Genomic DNA, 17,764 nt, shown 5'->3' on the forward strand with positions numbered 1-17,764 from the left:
TATTTCTGATAATTTATAAACTATAGGTCCACAATTTGACCATGTCATACTGCTTATGAGTTTGTTTTTCTCCAAATAATGTATTACAGCAAGAAACAATATGCAGAAAGAAGCAAGAAAGCAAAGAATGAATCCATAAAGGTAGGAATATTTGATACTGACATATATTAACTGGTAATATTATTTCCTGTTTAAAAGGAATCTGTCACTTGACTCAACCATAGATCATAGAAAGTTGAGTAAAGTGTTATTTTCATATCTGTGATCTGTTAAGATCTATAGGCTGAACATAGATCTCTCTGCGAATCCGCCTCCAGAGCTTATTTAAAATGAAAGGGGGGGCAGGGTTACCAGTGTGAGACATGAAATGACTGATAGTCGTTATTCCTGAGCTACATGTCTCACACTGGTAACGCCTCCTTTCACTTATAATAATCTGGAGACAGATTTTTAGAGAAATCAATGTCCGGCCCATAGATCTTAGCAGCTCATTTACATATTAAGTAAAATGTGAGCATTTCTGGAATTAGACTGGAAAAACATCTGCAAGGAGTTGCTTAACCCCTTCATGACCCAGCCTATTTTGACCTTAATGACCTGGCCATTTTTTGCAATTCTGACCAGTGTCCCTTTATGAGGTAATAACTCAGGAACGCTTCAACAGATCCTAGCGATTCTGAGATTGTTTTTTCGTGACATATTGGGCTTCATGTTAGTGGTAAATTTAGATCGATAATTTTTGCGTTTATTTGTGAAAAAATCAGAAATTTGGCGAAAATTTTGAAAATTTCGCAATTTTCAAATTTTGAATTTTTATTCTGTTAAACTAGAGAGTTATGTGACACAAAATAGTTACTAAATAACATTTCCCACATGTCTACTTTACATAGCACAATTTTGGAAGCAAAATATTTTTTTGTTAGGAAGTTATAAGGGTTAAAAGTTGGCCAGTGATTTCTCATTTTTACAACAAAATTTACAAAACCATTTTTTTTAGGGACCACCTCACATTTGAAGTCACTTTGAGGGGTCTATATGGCAGAAAATACCCAAAAGTGACACCATTCTAAAAACTGCACCCCTCAAGCTACTCAAAACTACATTCAAGAAGATTATTAACCCTTTAGGTGTTTCACAGGAACTAAAGCAACATGGAAGGAAAAAAAGGACATTTTAATTTTTCCAACAAAAATTTTCTTTCAGCATCAATTTTTTCATTTTCACATGGGCAACAGGATAAAATGGATCCTAAAATTTGTTGGGCAATTTCCCCTGAGTACACCGATACCTCATATGTGGTCATAAACCACTGTTTGGGCGCACGGCAGGGCTCAGAAGGGAAGGAGCGCCATTTGACTTTTTGAATGGAAAATATGCTGGAATATTTAGCGCTTGCCATGTCGCGTTTGGAGAGTCGCTGTGTGCCTAAACACTGGAGCTCCCCCACAAGTTACCCCATTTTGGAAACTAGTCCCCCCAAGGAACTTATCTAGATGCATAGTGATCACTTTGAACCCCCAGGTGCTTCTCAAATTGATCCGTAAAAAAAAAAAAGTACTTTTTTTTTCACAAAAATTATCTTTTAGCCTCAGTTTTTTCATTTTCACATGGGCAACAGGATAAATTGGATCCTAAAATTTGTTTGGCAATTTCTCCTGAGTACACCGATACCTCATATGTGGTCATAAACCACTGTTTGGGTGCATGGCAGGGCCCGGAAGGGAAGGAGCGCCATTTGACTTTTTGAATGGAACATTAGCTCCAATCGTTATCGGACACCATGTCGCGTTTGGAGAGCCCCTGTGTGCCTAAACATTGGAGCTCCCCCACAAGTGACACCATTTTGGAAACTAGACCCCTTAAGGAACTTATCTAGATGTGTAGTGAGCACTTTGAACCCCCAAGTGCTTCACAAAAGTTTATAACATAGAGCAGTGAAAATAAAAAATCATTTTTTTCCTCAAAAATGATTTTTTAGCACGCTATTTTTTATTTTCACAAGGGTAACAGGAGAAATTGGACCAAAAAAGTTGTTGTCCAGATTGTCCTGAGTATGCTGGTACCCCATATGTGGGGGGGGGGCACTGTTTGGGTGCACGGCAGGGCGCAGAAGGGAATGAGCGCCATTTGACTTTTTGAAATGAAAATTAGCTCCAATCGTTAGCGGACACCATGTCGTGTTTGGAGAGCCCCTGTGTGCCTAAACTTTGGAGCTCCCCCACAAATGACCCCATTTTGGAAACTAGACCCCCTAAGGAACTTATCTAGATGCATAGTGAGCACTTTGAACCCCCAGGTGATTCACAGAAGTTTATAATGCAGAGCAGTGAAAATAAAAAATCTTTTTTTTTCCTAAAAAATTTTTTTTTAGTTGGCAATTTTTTATTTTCACAAGGGTACTAGGATAAATTGGACCCCAAAAGTTGTTGTCCAGTTTGTCCTGAGTACGCTGGCACCCCCTATGTGGGGGGGAACCACTGTTTGGGCACACGTTGGGGCTCAGCAGGGAAGTAGTGACATTTTGAAATGCTGACTTTGATGGAATGGTCTGCGGGCGTCATGTTACATTTGCTGAGCCCCTGTGTGCCTAAACAGTAGAAACCCCCCACAAGTGACCCCATTTTGGAAACTATACCCCCCAAGGAACTTATCTAGATGTGTGGTGAGCACCTTGAACCCCCAAGTGCTTCACAGAAGTTTATAATGCAGAGCCGTGAAAATAAAAAAATCATTTTTTTCGCTCAAAAAAAATGAATTTTAGCACGCAATTTTTTTTCTCACAAGGGTAACAGGAGAAATTGGACCCCAAAAGTTGTTGTCCAGTTTGTCCTGAGTACGCTGATACCCCATATGTGGGGGATGACCACTGTATGGGCACACGTCAGGGCTCGGAAGGGAAGTAGTGACGTTTTGGTATGCAGACTTTGATGGAATGGTCTGCGGGCATCATGTTACATTTGCAGAGCCCTTGATGTACCTAAACTGTGGAAACCCCCCACAAGTGACCCCATTTTGGAAACTAGACCCCCCAAGGAACTTATCTAGATGTGTGGTGAGCACCTTGAACCCCGAAGTGCTTCACAGAAGATTGTAACGCAGAGCCATGAAAATAAAAAAATCTTTTTTTTTTTCCTCAAAAAATGAATTTTTAGCTCGCAGTTTTTTATTTTCACAAGGGTAACAGGAGAAATTGGACCCCAAAAGTTGTTGTCCAGTTTGTCCTGAGTACGCTGATACCCCATATGTGGGGAGGGACCATTGTTTGGGCACAAGTCGGGGCTCGGAAGGGAAGTAGTGACGTTTTGAAATACCGACTTGATCGAATGGTCTGCGGGCATCATGTTACGTTTGCAGAGCCTCTGATGTGCCTAAACAGTGGAAACCCCCCACAAGTGACCCCATTTTGGAAACTAGACCCCCCCAAGGAACTTATCTAGATGTGTGGTGAGTACCTTGGACCCCCAAGTGCTTCACAGAAGTTTATAACGCAGAACCGTGAAAATAAAAAATCTTTTTTTTCCTCAAAAAATGATTTTTTAGCCCGCAATTTTTTATTTTCACAAGGGTAACAGGAGAAATTGGACCCCAAAAGTTGTTGTCCAGTTTGTCCTGAGTACGCTGGTACCCCATATGTGGGGGGGAACCATTGTTTGGGCACACGTCAAGGCTCGGAATGGAAGTAGTGACGTTTTGAAATGCAGACTTTGATGGAATAGTCTGCGGTCGTCATTACGTTTGCAGAGCCCCTGATGTGCCTAAACAGTGGAAACCCCCCACAAGTGACCCCATTTTGGAAACTAGACCTTCCAAGGAACGTATGTAAGATGTGTTGTGAGCACTTTGAACTCCCAAGTGCTTCACAGAAGTTTATTATGCAGAGACGTGAAAATGAAAAAATCATTTTTTTCCACAAAAATAATTTTTTAGCCCCCAATTTTTTATTTTCCCAAGGGTAACACGAGAAATTAGTCCCCAAAAGTTGTTGTGCAATTTTTCCTGAGTACGCTGATACCTCATATGTTGGGGTAAACCACTGGGCACACGTCAGGGCTTGGAAGGGAGGGAGCACCGTTTGACTTTTTGAACGCAAAATTGGCTGGAATCAATGGTTGCACCATGTCGCGTTTGGCGACCCCCTGATATGCCTAAACAGTGGAAACCCCTCAATTCTAACTCCAACCCTAACCCCAACACACCCCTAACCACAGCCCTAACCCTAACACATCCCTAACCACAAGCCTAACCCTAATTCCAACGCTAACCCTAATTCTAACCCTAACCCTAATTCCAACCCTAACCCTAATTCAACCCTAACCCTCTTTCCAACCCTAACCCTCTTTCCAACCCTAACCCTCTTTCCAACCCTAACCCTCTTTTCAACCCTAACCCTAATGGAAAAATAAAAATATTTTCTTTATTTTATTAGTTGTGCCTACCTATGGGGGTGATAATCGGGGGGTTTATTTACTACTTCTTTCATTTTGATCACTGTGAGAGTGATCAAAATGAAAGAATGGAATCTGCAGCCGGCAGATTCGGGCGGGCGCACTTCGCATGCGCCCGCCATTTTCTAAGATGGCGGCGCCCATGAACTGGACCCGCCGGACACCGGGAGCGACAGGGGGACTTAGAAGGTGCCGGGGGAGGTGAGAGGGGGTGAGGGGGTTATCGGATTCTGGCGGGGAGCAGAGGGAATGGGAGGGGGGCAGATGATGACAGCGGCGGCAGATCGCCGCTGTCATTCAGTTGCGGGGGGGGGAGATCGCCGGTGAGGGGGGGTGGAGTCGGTGTCTCCAGCCATGTCCGATGCTACAGCAGCATCGGCCATGGCTGGATTGTAATATTTCATCATTTTTCATTGATGAAATATTACTATCGCTTTGATTGGCTGTTTCACTTTTAACAGCCAATCAGAGCGATCGTAGCCACATGGGGGCGAAGCCACGCCCCCTATGGCGAAGAACAAAGCCCCCTGTATCTGCAGGTCTGATGACCTTTCAGTGACCTAGGTCACCCGACCCGCAGGGGGGTTTTAAAGTCATGACGCCACATAGGCGTCATGGGTCGTTCTGGCACGACTTTTCATGACGCCTACGTGGCGTCATAGGTCGTGAAGGGGTTAATAATAAACATTATTATTCTTAGGCTACGTTCACACGTAGCGGAAATTACTGCGAGAATTCCGGATTCCATTCTGCTAGCTTTTCTGCAGGAAAATCGCATTTTAAATTCCTGCGATTTTCCCGCAGAAAAGCTAGCATTTTGCAAGCGTAATTAGCTTGCAGAATGCTAGCGTTTTCCAAGCGATCTGGAGCATCGCTTGGAGAACTGATTGACAGGTTGGTCACACTCGTCAAACATAGTGTTTGACGAGTGTGACCAACTTTTTACTACTGATGCTGCCTATGCAGCATCACACAAAGGGGGGGACGAATCCAAAATACAACAAATGGTCATGTGTGAAATTGCTTTATTGAAGTGAAAGGCAAGGTACAAACATAGCGTGCTAAACAGCCACAGAAAAATAATTAAAAATGATTAAAAAACAACAGCAAATAGGGACGCAAGGACCCATGAAGCCAGTACTGCACTAATTGATATATATAGTTGCATAGCAGTGGTATACATTGCACTCTGTCTTAAAGAGCCTCAAATAGGACTGATAAAGTACCTATAGTAAACTGACAGATAACAGGCTAAATGATAGTGAACCCAGGTGACGGTCAGAAATATATATTCATGTGAACAATTTCATTACCTGAATCAAATGGCAACTGGCAGACGGCAAACAAAGGGTCCCTGTGTCCGCCCCAACGCGCGTTTCGGAGCACCTTCGTCAGGGGGCGCAATAAATGATGTGAAAAGCGCTGTTTAAATACCGGGCATAAACCGGAAGTGAAGCTGACGTCACAACCGGAAGTGGTCATGCGTTACTATGGTGACGCGCTCACAACCGCGTGTGTAATAAGTAAAAAATGAAAGGCAACATGAGCCAATATCTAAGAAACGCCCACACTCTCCCCGGCATGGCGTCAAGGAGATAAGATGCCCAGAACAAGCGGGGCCCCGCAAGACTGGACACCCATTGCTCCTGACGTCAGCACAGGAAGTGCTGTGGGAGTCACACAGACGCAGAAGGAGCACTGAAGGAAGCGCCACCATATTGGAAGCTGGCAACCATGCACACATTTATACATACAGTTGTGGCCAAAAGTATTGACACCCCTGCAATTCTGTCAGATAATACTCAGTTTCTTCCTGAAAAGCCTTGTATACAGGGAGGAAAAAAAAGAGAGAAGATTCTATAAAGTCAAAAGGTTCTCAGTTTAATTTCAACCGCGTAATGGGAGAAAGAGCCGTGTGGAGATGGACAAAGAGAATAAAAGTGTATGTACAGTTGTGGCCAAAAGTATTGACACCCCTGCAATTTTGTCAGATAATACTCAGTTTCTTCCTGAAAATTATTGCAAACACAAATTCTTTGGTATTATTATCTTCATTTAATTTGTCTTAAATGAAAAAACACAAAAAGAATTGTCCTAAAGCCAAATTGGATATAATTCCACACCAAACATAAAAAAGAAGGTGGACAAAAGTATTGGCACTGTTCGAAAAATCATGTGATGCTTCTCTAATTTGTGTAATTAACAGCACCTGTAACTTACCTGTGGCACCTAACAGGTGTTGGCAATAACTAAATCACACTTGCAGCCAGTTGACATGGATTAAAGTTGACTCAACCTCTGTCCTGTGTCCTTGTGTGTACCACATTGAGCATGGAGAAAAGAAAGAAGACCAAAGAACTGTCTGAGGACTTGAGAAACCAAATTGTGAGGAAGCATGAGAATCTCAAGGCTACAAGTCCATCTCCAAAGACCTGAATGTTCCTGTGTCTACCGTGCACAGTGTCATCAAGAAGTTTAAAGCCCATGGCACTGTGGCTAGCCTCCCTAGATGTGGACGGAAAAGAAAAATTGACAAGAGATTTCAACGCAAGAATGTGCGGATGTTGGATAAAGAACCTCGACTAACATCCAAACAAGTTCAAGCTGCCCTGCAGTCCGAGGGTACAACAGTGTCAACCCATACTATCCATCGGCGTCTGAATGAAAAGGGACTGTATGGTAGGAGACCCAGGAAGACCCCACTTCTTACCCCGAGACATAAAAAAGCCAGCCTGGAGTTTGCCAAAACTTACCTGAAAAAGCCTAAAACGTTTTGGAAGAATGTTCTCTGGTCAGATGAGACAAAAGTAGAGCTTTTTGGGCAAAGGCATCAACATAGAGTTTACAGGAGAAAAAAAGAGGCATTCAAAGAAAAGAACACGGTCCCTACAGTCAAACATAGCGGAGGTTCCCTGATGTTTTGGGGTTGCTTTGCTGCCTCTGGCACTGGACTGCTTAACCGTGTGCATGGTATTATCAAGTCTGAAGACTACCAACAAATTTTGCAGCATAATGTAGGGCCCAGTGTGAGAAAGCTGGGTCTCCCTCAGATGTCATGGGTCTTCCAGCAGGACAATGACCCAAAACACACTTCAAAAAGCACTAGAAAATGGTTTGAGAGAAAGCACTGGAGAATTCTAAGGTGGCCAGCAATGAGTCCAGACCTGAATCCCATAGAACACCTGTGGAGAGATCCAAAAATGGCAGTTTGGAGAAGGCACCCTTCAAATATCAGGGACCTGGAGCAGTTTGCCAAAGAAGAATGGTGTAAAATTCCAGCAGAGCATTGTAAGAAACTCATTGATGGTTACCGGAAGCGGTTGGTCGCAGTTATTTTGGCTAAAGGTTGTGCAACCAAGTATTAGGCTGAGGGTGCCAATACTTTTGTCTGGCCCATTTTTGGAGTTTTGTGTGAAATGATCAATGTTTTGCTTTTTGCTTCATTCTCTTTTGTGCTTTTTCATTTAAGATAAATTAAATGAAGATAATAATACCAAAGAATTTGTGTTTGCAATCATTTTCAGGAAGAAACTGAGTATTATCTGACAAAATTGCAGGGGTGTCAGTACTTTTGGCCATAACTGTAGGTCAATGAGGACAACTATTGGCACACACGAACAGAATGCTGCGCACCAATTATATAACTAAGGCTACCAGTGCATGATAACAAGTTCTGAATATAATAAACAACTCCACTGAAAATAGTGTAATGTGGTAATACACATGGACTAATATGTATACATATATCCGAAAATAGAGGCACATATACACATGAATATGCACTATTAGCATGTATATAATAGAATAGAAAAAATTATGACCATATCAAAAATACGTATAATAGCATATTCATAAAATAGGACAATATACATATACAGGTTACAGTAATAATGTAAATGGTAGCACTCAAATTATGGCACCACGAGAATAACAAACTGGGCGACACACATAATATGTATAGCACCATATGAAAAGGTACCCGATTGAAATAATGAAAAGGTACCCGATTGAAATAATGAACACGAGGAAAACAAGAAGTCTACGTAGAAATGTCCATGAAGTTGCAACCACATAGACTTCTGGCACATAACCATAGGGAAAGGAAACTTCATGGCCACATAAGGATTCATCCATAGACCGTAAAATGAGCAGGCATAGACTGTGCATATACACCAGCAGATCCATCAGGAGACCCACGAATGGAACACTACCATCTTCTGGCATGTCAGCAAAAGGAGAGGAAATTCATTTCAGTGTACACACCAACTGATCCATCCGAATGCCCGCAAATAGAACATAAGCAGCTAGAAAATATAAAAATATAAAATCAGAAAAATGACTAAAGGCTATAGAGCAAAGGAACTCCACAAAAACCTATTCTAAAAAAGGGGCAAAGCTGAGGCTCTCATTTAACCCGTCAGGGTGCACAGTTTTCAACGTCCAAATCCAACACGCCTCAAGACGTGCCAATTTAGTCGATAACTTCCCTCCCCTAATATTGACATCAACAGCATCAATACCTCTGAACCTAATCAGACTTCTATTACTGCCATGGCAAAGTTTGAAATGTCGAGGAATTGTCTTCAGGGAGGATGCATCCTCCTGGCCAACTGACGCCTCAATACCCAAGACATGTTCACGCACACGCACCTTCAACTGACGGGAAGTAAGACCTACATAAATAAGTCCACATGGACAAGTGGCATGATAGATGACATACCTAGTGTCACACGAAATAGATTTCTCAATATAAAAGATCTTACCATTAGAGTCAGCGAAGGTGGTGGCGCGATCAATGCTTGGGCAAGCGACGCAGTGGCCACATGGATAGCAACCGGGCCGCATAGACCTGCTGTCAAGGAATGTAGTCTTGGGCTCACTCACATAGAGACTGCGAGTAAGACAGTCCCTCAAATTTCTAGCCCTTCTGAAGGATAATGCAAGTCTCTCAGGTACAATTTTCGACAGAATTGGATCCACCCTTAGGATAGACCAAGACTTCTGAAGCGCTTTACGAACCTTATTTGCCTGGGAATTATAACCAGTCACAAACCTGACCTGAGGCTCATTAGATGAGTGCGTACCACATGTATTGCCATAGAGAAGGGATGAACGGGAGCTGTATTTGGCCCTATTATAGGATCTTTTTATAGAACGCTGGCTATAACCCCTCTCCAAAAAACGACTCCTCAGTTCCTCAGCCCGTTTCTCAAAGTCCAAATCTGAGGAACAGATCCGCCGCAAGCGGAGTAACTGTCCCACAGGTACTGCTCTAAATCACAAAATAATGGAAAAAATTGTTTATACAGTACCCAAAAATAAATATTTTTACATAAAAAATTACCTAAAAAAATCTATTAAAAAAAGAAGCAAAAACCATGCATTATCATACTGCCGAACAAAAAGTGGAATAAAACTCTATCAAAAATAAAACCAATTCTTCACCTGCTATTGATTTGTTCTTTCTGCCTCCCAAAGATCGCAGTAGTAAGGCTCTGCTCATTATTTATCCTGCGCTGAGCGCTTACTACTGGGGTTTCCGTGTAAATTTCTGAAATATGTGATTCAGATGGAACCCCAAGCGGAAGATTCCCTAAAATGAGACAGATGTAGAGACTGTGAACGCTGTCTGGTCTGTGATCCAGCGGTGTCCATCTTTTTACGTATGCATAACGCGGTCCACCACGGTTTTGTGCATTTTTTTAAAAAAAGGACATTGCTAAACAAAGGTAACGCTGCCTCGTTATAGTGAATGGATCCTTCGGTGGTTTCATCTGAATCGCGTCACTCGGAGATTTAGACGGAAACCCCAAGGTAAAGGCTCCGTCTCACATAGCGAGATCGCTGATGCGTCACCGATTTTGTGACGCAACAGCAATCTCGCCTGCAATCTCGCTACATGTGACACATAGCGGCGACCGTCCCCCCCTGCTGGATATCGCTGATCATGCTCGAATGTCCTGGGCGATTTTTCCTCGTTGGCGACGCAGAACTCAGGGACGCAGGCTGGAATCGTTCAGAATAGCTGTTGTGTGACAGCGCACCAGCGATCCTTACCAGGTCGCTTCATTGTCGGGATCGCTGGTGCGTCGCTGAAGAGATCTGCCTGTTTGGCAGCTTACTAGCGACGCACCAGCGATCCCTACCAGGTCATATTGTTGTTGGGATCGCTGGTGCGTCGCTATGTGAAACGGGACCCTAAGTGATAAGCGTTATGTAAAATGTTCCCAATAAAAGCTTCAACTCAATCCACAAAAAAAGCCTCCACTCAGGTACGTCATCTGTCAATGGAAATATAGGGGGCTTCCATGTTTCTTTTAGCATAAAGGCTCTGTAAAAGCTAAATAGTTCCTCGCCCCCCCACTCCACAAAAGAAATTCAGCAAATTCTGCTCTCCCAAATCCAAATGCCCCCCTCCCTTCTGTGCCCCACAGTGTGCCTAAACCACGTTTAGCATCTACATGTAGGGCATTTCAGTAGCGATGAGAGCTCACCTAATTCACGGGTGCGTGTCTGCAGATGCATGAGCTGGGCACAATGTACTGGTCACTACAAGGGCAGTTTTCAATTTTCACTCGTCAACATCCATGCTTGTTTCTGGAAAGCACCCATGGAGATAAAATCTTGTAGATAAATTCCTAAAGGAGTATAATTTCCAAAATCGGGTCGTTTGAGGTGGTTTCTGCTCTTCTAGCATATAAGGGCTCTGTATATGGAGTTCACAAATTATTGTAGGCAAATAGCACTCTGTCCCTCCCGAGTCTCGACATATAGCTAAGCAGAACTGTCCAGCCACATATGGGGTAGTTCTGCTTTCAGCAGAAATTGTGGGACAAATTTTGGTGCCATTTTTACTCATTTCTCAGTGTGAAAATGTGAAATCTGGGGATAACACAAAATTTTTGGGGTAAAAATGTAATTAATTTGTCTGCACTGCCCAATGGTATAAAATGATGTGACACATCTGTGGTGTCAATGTGATCACTGCACCTTGAGATTAATTCATTGAGAGGTGTAGTTTGTAAATTGGTGTCTCTTATTGGGGTTCTGCCATTCTGGCACCTCAGTGCCTCTGATAATGTGATATGTAACTTATTCCCTTCTGAGCTTTGCACTGTGCCTTGGAAGTAGTATTTGACCACATATGGGGTATTGGCTTACTCAGGAGAAATTGCACAACAATTTTTGGGTTACATTTTCTCCTGCTACCTTGTGAAAATAAAATTTGAGGCCTAAAAACATTTTTATGGGAAAAATGTTTTTTTGTGATTTTTTTTTTTTTTTTTTTTTGCATTTTCATGACAACGTTATAAACGTCCGTGAAGCAAATGCGGGTGCAAGGTGCTCACCACACATCTAGATAAGTTCTGGAGGAGTCTAGTTTTCAAAATGGTGTCACTTTTGGGTGGTTGCCACTATTCAGGCGCATTAGGGGCTCTCCAAATGCGACATGGTGTCCGCTATTCCTGCAAATTTTACATTCAAAAGTCAAATGGCACTCCTTCCTTTCCGAGCCTTGCCGCGCGTCCAAAAAGTGTTTTTCCCCCACATATGGGGTAACGGCATGCTCCGAAAAAATTGCACAACAAATTTTGGTTTCCACTTTCTCCTGTATCCCTTGTGAAAAAATGGGTCTAACGTTAAATCTTTGTGAAAAAAAGTTATTTTTTTTCACATTCCAAATATTTCTGTAAAGCACTTGAAGGGTTAATAAACTTTTTGAATGTGGTTTTGTGCATCTTCAGGGTGTTCTTTTTAGAATGGTGTCATTTTTGGGTGTTTTCTGTCATATAGACCCCTCAAAGTCACTTCAAACGTGATGTGGTCCCTAAAAAAAATGGATTTGTAAATTTTATTAATGACTTAAGAATTAAGTTAGAAAACTGTGCACTTTTCAAAATTTTCTCCAAATTTCCATTTTTTTCACAAATAAACACATCAATTTTTTTTACCACTATCGTGAACGACAATATGTCACGAAAAACATCCTCAGAATCAGTGGATTCTGTTGACGCATTCCAGAGTTATTACTACATAGTGACACTGGTCAGAATTGTAACGATTGGCCCGGTCATGAATGTGAAAGCAGCCTTGGGGGCGGTCAACGAGCTAATAAGGAAAAGGAAGGCTTAAGGTAGTTTTGACATCCCTGTTCTATGGTCTTCACCACTCACAATTCTGTAAACTGTGACATATAGGCTGAGTTCACACGTGGCGTTTTTTTCGCGTTTCTGCGGCGGTTTTAACCGCGCGATTTTGCCGCGAAAACGCAAAAAATAAGCATCCCATGCATTCCTATGGGATTCCGCAATGCTGTGCTAATGCTGCGGTTTTTACCGCGGCGGAATCGCTTCGCGGTAAAAACCGCAGCATGCTCATTAATTTGCGGAATCGCGGCGATCCCGCACCCATAGGAATGCATTGTTCCGCTTATTTCCCGCATGTGGCTGTGCACACCATGCGGAAAGTAAGCAGAACATTTGTGGATGGTACCCACGGTCCGGAGGAGAGGAGACTGTCCTCCGGGCTTTGGGTACCATATCCCTGTAAAAAATAGAATTTAAAAATAAAAAATATTGTTATTCTCACCCTCCGACGTCCCGCGCAGCCTTCCCGCCTCTCTTCACGCTCTCGTTCCCAGTAGTCCTTTGCGAAAATGCTCGCGATGACGTCCGTTCCCGCGGGATCGCGAAGTCTCGCGGTCATTCGCGCGACGTCATCGCGAATAACAGCGAGACGTCGCGATCCCGCGAGAACTGACGTCATCGCGAGCATTTTCGCAAAGGATTACTGGGAACGGATGCGCGGGACGTCGGAGGGTGAGAATAACACTATTTTTATTTTTTTTTACATTCTATCTTTTACTACTGATGCTGCATAGGCGGCCTCAGTAGTAAAAAGTTGGTCACACTCGTCAAACACTATGTATGACGAGTGTGACCAACCTGTCAATCAGTTCTCCAAGCGATGCTCCAGATCGCTTGGAAAACGCTAGCATTTTGCAAGCTAATTACGCTTGCAAAATGCTAGTTTTTCCGCGGGAAAATCGTGGGAATTTAAAATGCGATTTTCCCGCGGACTGGAATTCCGGAATTCTCGCGGTAATTTCCGCGAGAGTTCCGGTACGTGTGCACTTAGCCTTAGTCATCGAAAGCTGGGGACTTTCAATCCATTGCCAAAATACACAGTCTTTTACTGCTCCAATACATCTAGAACAAAAATGTACAAGCACCCTTAACTAATATTACCTGGCATTTGGCATAGTGTATACACTTTTCTGACTGCTTCATTCAGCTAAACTATTGTTTAATGAAAACAAACATGAGCCATTTCTAGACTACAATATGGGTAAGTTCACACTGGGCTTTTTTGCTGCGTTTTTTATACTAATTTTCAGTTGCTTTTTACAGTACCAGCAAAGCCTATGAGATTTCAGAAATCTCATGCACACACATTGGTTTTTTGTGTCATCAGGATTTTGTGCTTTGCTGCTTTTTTTGACATAGAGCATGTCACTTCTTTCAGCGTTTTTGCTGTGTTTTTCACCCATTGGCTTGAATGGGTGTTGAAAAAACTCTGCAAAAAGCAGGTATCATTATTTGCAGCTTTTTTGCTGCTGAAACGTCAAGGACATTAGCATGGACAAAGAGGGGAAAAAAAAAGCAACTAAACCTGCGTTTTTGCCACAGCTTTTTTCCTGCCAAGAAGATCAGGTTTTGCAGCAGAAAAAAAGCAGAAAAAAATCCCTGTGTGAACTTACCCTATGACTGCAAATGTTTAAAGATATAATCTGATTATTGATGTGTATTTTACAGATTTTCCATGTAGAACCAATAGAAAACAACCAAGATGTGTTCAAATTTCTGGTATGTATTGAAAGCAATGTAACTTTCTGTTAGAGAAATATACTGACCTAGTGACTTGGGCATGTTTGATGGAAATGATTGGGTTTTATTAATTAGTTTTAAGTTGCTTCTTTTTTTTTTAAATAATTCTCTACAAAGACCACACTTTCATCCTGTTATGTTTGTGTTTTAATGAGAGAAATAGCACATATTATTTCAGAGACAAGTACAGACATCCCTTCCTCCATAGACCGTACACCGAGATGAAGCTCTGCACATGTCTTCACTGATGTTGGTCTGTAATTTAAAGTGTAACCACTGTTTTAATTTTCATTTAATAAATCAATAGCTCTATTACAAAGTTAGTTATTTTTATGTATGGTATCTTATCAGTAGCAACAACCTCCTATCTCAATAATGTAAAAATCTGTTGTCTCAGTTTACAGATTCGACCCATGAATTGAGTATGATTGTTCAGTCCTGACAGGAAAAGAGCAGATTTCTCTGATGAGATATGATACAAAGTTGCTCTTTTCAGTTGTAATATTGTTTTATTGATTATTAAAATGACAGTTACTCTTAAACGCTCTGTTAATTGTTAGGAGCTCCCATGCACATTAGCCTGTTGGAGAAACCCATTGGGATTGACTGGTATTTGTTTGTGTATGGGTTTCATTATAGCACACATCTCTGCTGATATCGCCCTAATCTGTAAAGTAAAGCTGACCATTGAGCAGTAGAAAACAGAAGCATTAAAGGGGTCAGCCTACCATAATGTCTTAATGTCTATCCACAGAAGCTCTGTGCTCGGCTGTTTCTCTCAGACCCATAAACTGTGAATTGAATAGTAGTCTGTAAGCTCAACCTTAACTCCATTCAAGTTGGAGCCTCATGAGGCCCATTTTTGGTATCGGTGGGATCTCAGCAGCCATGACCCCAGTTATCAGCAATTTTGAATCAACTAGTATTGATGGTCCCTACTCCTTTAACTTGTGTGACTTCTTTAGAGCGAGCCTGTAAGCAGGATTTTGCTAAGTAACCTACAGACACTGTCAGGTTGGCAGTGATATACTGATTTAAATGATACCCAATGTCAAGAAATCAGTCTTGTGGTTCTTGTGTAATTAAGTTAATGAGATACCCATGCTTTGGGGCGTGTAGGGGCGTCACAGAAACCAAGGAGATACCTGCCCACATTCCCACCCAGAAACACAAACAAGTTTCTCATCATAGAGACAGAATGCTTGTGCTTCAGGGACTGTGTGCAGGTCTCTCCTTGGTTTCTGTGGCCTAGAGCAGGAAGATAAGATTCTGCCCACAGTCCCGCACCAAAGCACAACCAGTCTGTCTCTCTTTGATGAGGAAGATGTTTGTGCTTCGGGGCGGCCTGTGGGCAGGTCTCACATTGGTTTCTCTGGCTTAAAGAAAGATGATCAGACTCTGCCTACAGTTCCACCCCGAAGTACAGGCGTATCATTAACTGAAAACTTCTAACACTGATTACACAAGAATTGCAAGACGGATTTCTTCACCCTAGGTATCATTTTAATCAGTTTAACATTGCCAACCTGACAATGCCTGTAGTTTACTTAGCAAAATCCTGCTGAGAGGTTCTCTTTAATGACTGGTAAACTAGAATATTTACAGATATTTTCTCCTTCGTCTCATTGGGGGACACAGAGACTGTGGGTGTGTGCTACTGCCGTCTGGAGGCTTGACACTAAGTATACAAAAAATAAGTTAGCTCCTCCTCCGCCGCATACACCCTCGCCCCGATAGTGGGCGGAAACCAGTTTTTTGCTTAGTGTCTGATGGAGGCACACGCAGTCTGGGTCTCTCCAGACTATTTTTTTTTTTTTTTTTATATATTTTCTCGCTATGAAGAGGAGACAGGGGCGACGGACCCTATTGAAAGGGTCCGATCTCACCAAAACATCAACGGGCGAGCACGCGCGAGTATCGCCTCCGCGTATCCTTTCCCGCACCGAGGCACATCTCTGGGACTTTTCCCCAGACATCTATTTTTATTTTTTATTTTTTGAGAAGATATGACAGGGGCAACACATCCTATTGAAAGGATCCGATTTCCCCAAACCAGCAACGGGCGACCACGTGCGAGTGTCCCTCCACGTTTCCTCTCCCGCGACGTGGGACATTATGCCAGACTTAGCCCTGTCCACCCCTAGGTAGTGAAACCATGGGATTGCACAGAGGCACAAGACTAGTCTGTGTGCCCCCCACTGCTCCACCAAAGCATGACGGCGGTGCTGCATGGAGGCGGATGGTCCCTCTCCTCGCCCAAACAAGGCGGACAGAGCTAGGGTGCCTGCACCGTCCGAAGATGGATTACCTCATGGCCTCAAGGAGGTATGGTTGGGCTGGGAGGGCCCCTGGGCAGCGAGTGGCTCCAGGCTAGCGCCGGCTTAGGGAAGAGAAGCAGGTCAGCACAATCCGTATGCCCCAGCAACTCAGGTGCTGGAGCCGCAGAGTTACCATAGGGCTGTGATCAGCAGCCATCTCCCTCCTGCCTCTCTCCTCCCCGCTACCTCTCTCCTTCCTCCCTCCCTCCCATACCTGTAGCCAGGGTGCGTGGAGGCCCCGCGCGGGGCATAATGGTTCTGCCAAGGAGATTCCCCAGCTGGGGAAGGAGGGCGCCTCAGGGCGGTACCGGGGGAGCGCCAGGATAGCGCGCCCATGCTCGGGCGGGCAGTGTCAAATTTAGCCCGCGGCTTCGGCCTAGGCCGCGGGGGAAGGCCCGCCCCCGGCGTGACGTCAGATCCGGCGACGCCCCCAGGTCCGGGGCGGGCGCTGGATTAAATCGAGGCCCCGGCTTCAGAACAGGGTAGGCCGCGATCAGGAGAGCATCGCAGCCTACCCAGAGAGGAAGGAACAGCAGGATCAGGAGCGCGGGGAGACAGCAGGAGCCGGGTAAGTGCGACCCCGTCCCGGAGCCACACTAGGGCAAGTTATCCTCCTCCTCATTCCCCCTTATGCCTTAAAGAAAAAAAAAAAAAAGAAGGAAAAAGAGAGAGAGAGAAAATTGGCCTTTTTCTGCAGTATGTCTGGGAAAGGGAAAAAGCACACGTTTCTTTATACCGCATGCGTTTCCTGTGGGTTTGTGTTCACGCGAGCGCAGGCTATTAAGTTATGTGAAGCCTGTAGTTCCGAACGCGCCCAGGAGCCCTCCCGTCCAACGGAGCCCAGGGGTTCGGACCCCCCGGAATGGGCGTTACCACTTTCTCGGTCTATGGTTTCGCTTACGAAGGCGATTGAGACCCTTCAGGCCCCGGATAGGGGTAAAGACGACGGCTCGCCTGTTTGGGAGGGTTCATCCACCTCACAAGAGCCGCCGGCCTGCAGGGGCCGCACTCTCTCTAAGCAGACGTACAGGGAGAGATCCCATATGGCGTCTCCGGGCCCCTCCGGTGCTTCGGCATCTGTGAGTGCGGCGTCTCGCTCACCGTCACCATTGTC

General features: G+C 43.8%; 1 protein-coding gene across 2 annotated transcripts in view; it reads left to right on the forward strand.

Moving 5' to 3' along the window:
- LOC141099778 (uncharacterized) overlaps positions 1 to 17,764 on the forward strand; it is a 63,272-nt gene continuing 45,508 nt past the window's right edge. Inside the window, exons 1-2 of one of the 2 annotated variants that reach the window (XM_073587840.1) lie at positions 1 to 141; positions 14,261 to 14,311. In XM_073587840.1, the coding sequence (XP_073443941.1) occupies positions 79 to 141; positions 14,261 to 14,311 (114 nt within the window). In that variant the 5' untranslated portion in view covers positions 1 to 78. The remainder of the gene's footprint in view (positions 142 to 14,260; positions 14,312 to 17,764) is intronic. The other variant, XM_073587839.1, reaches the window with a different exon arrangement.

The sequence above is a fragment of the Dendrobates tinctorius genome, unplaced genomic scaffold, assembly GCF_039654945.1.
Source record: "Dendrobates tinctorius isolate UK_male_01 unplaced genomic scaffold, ASM3965494v1 ptg000102l, whole genome shotgun sequence".
NCBI classification, from domain to species: Eukaryota; Metazoa; Chordata; class Amphibia; order Anura; family Dendrobatidae; genus Dendrobates; species Dendrobates tinctorius.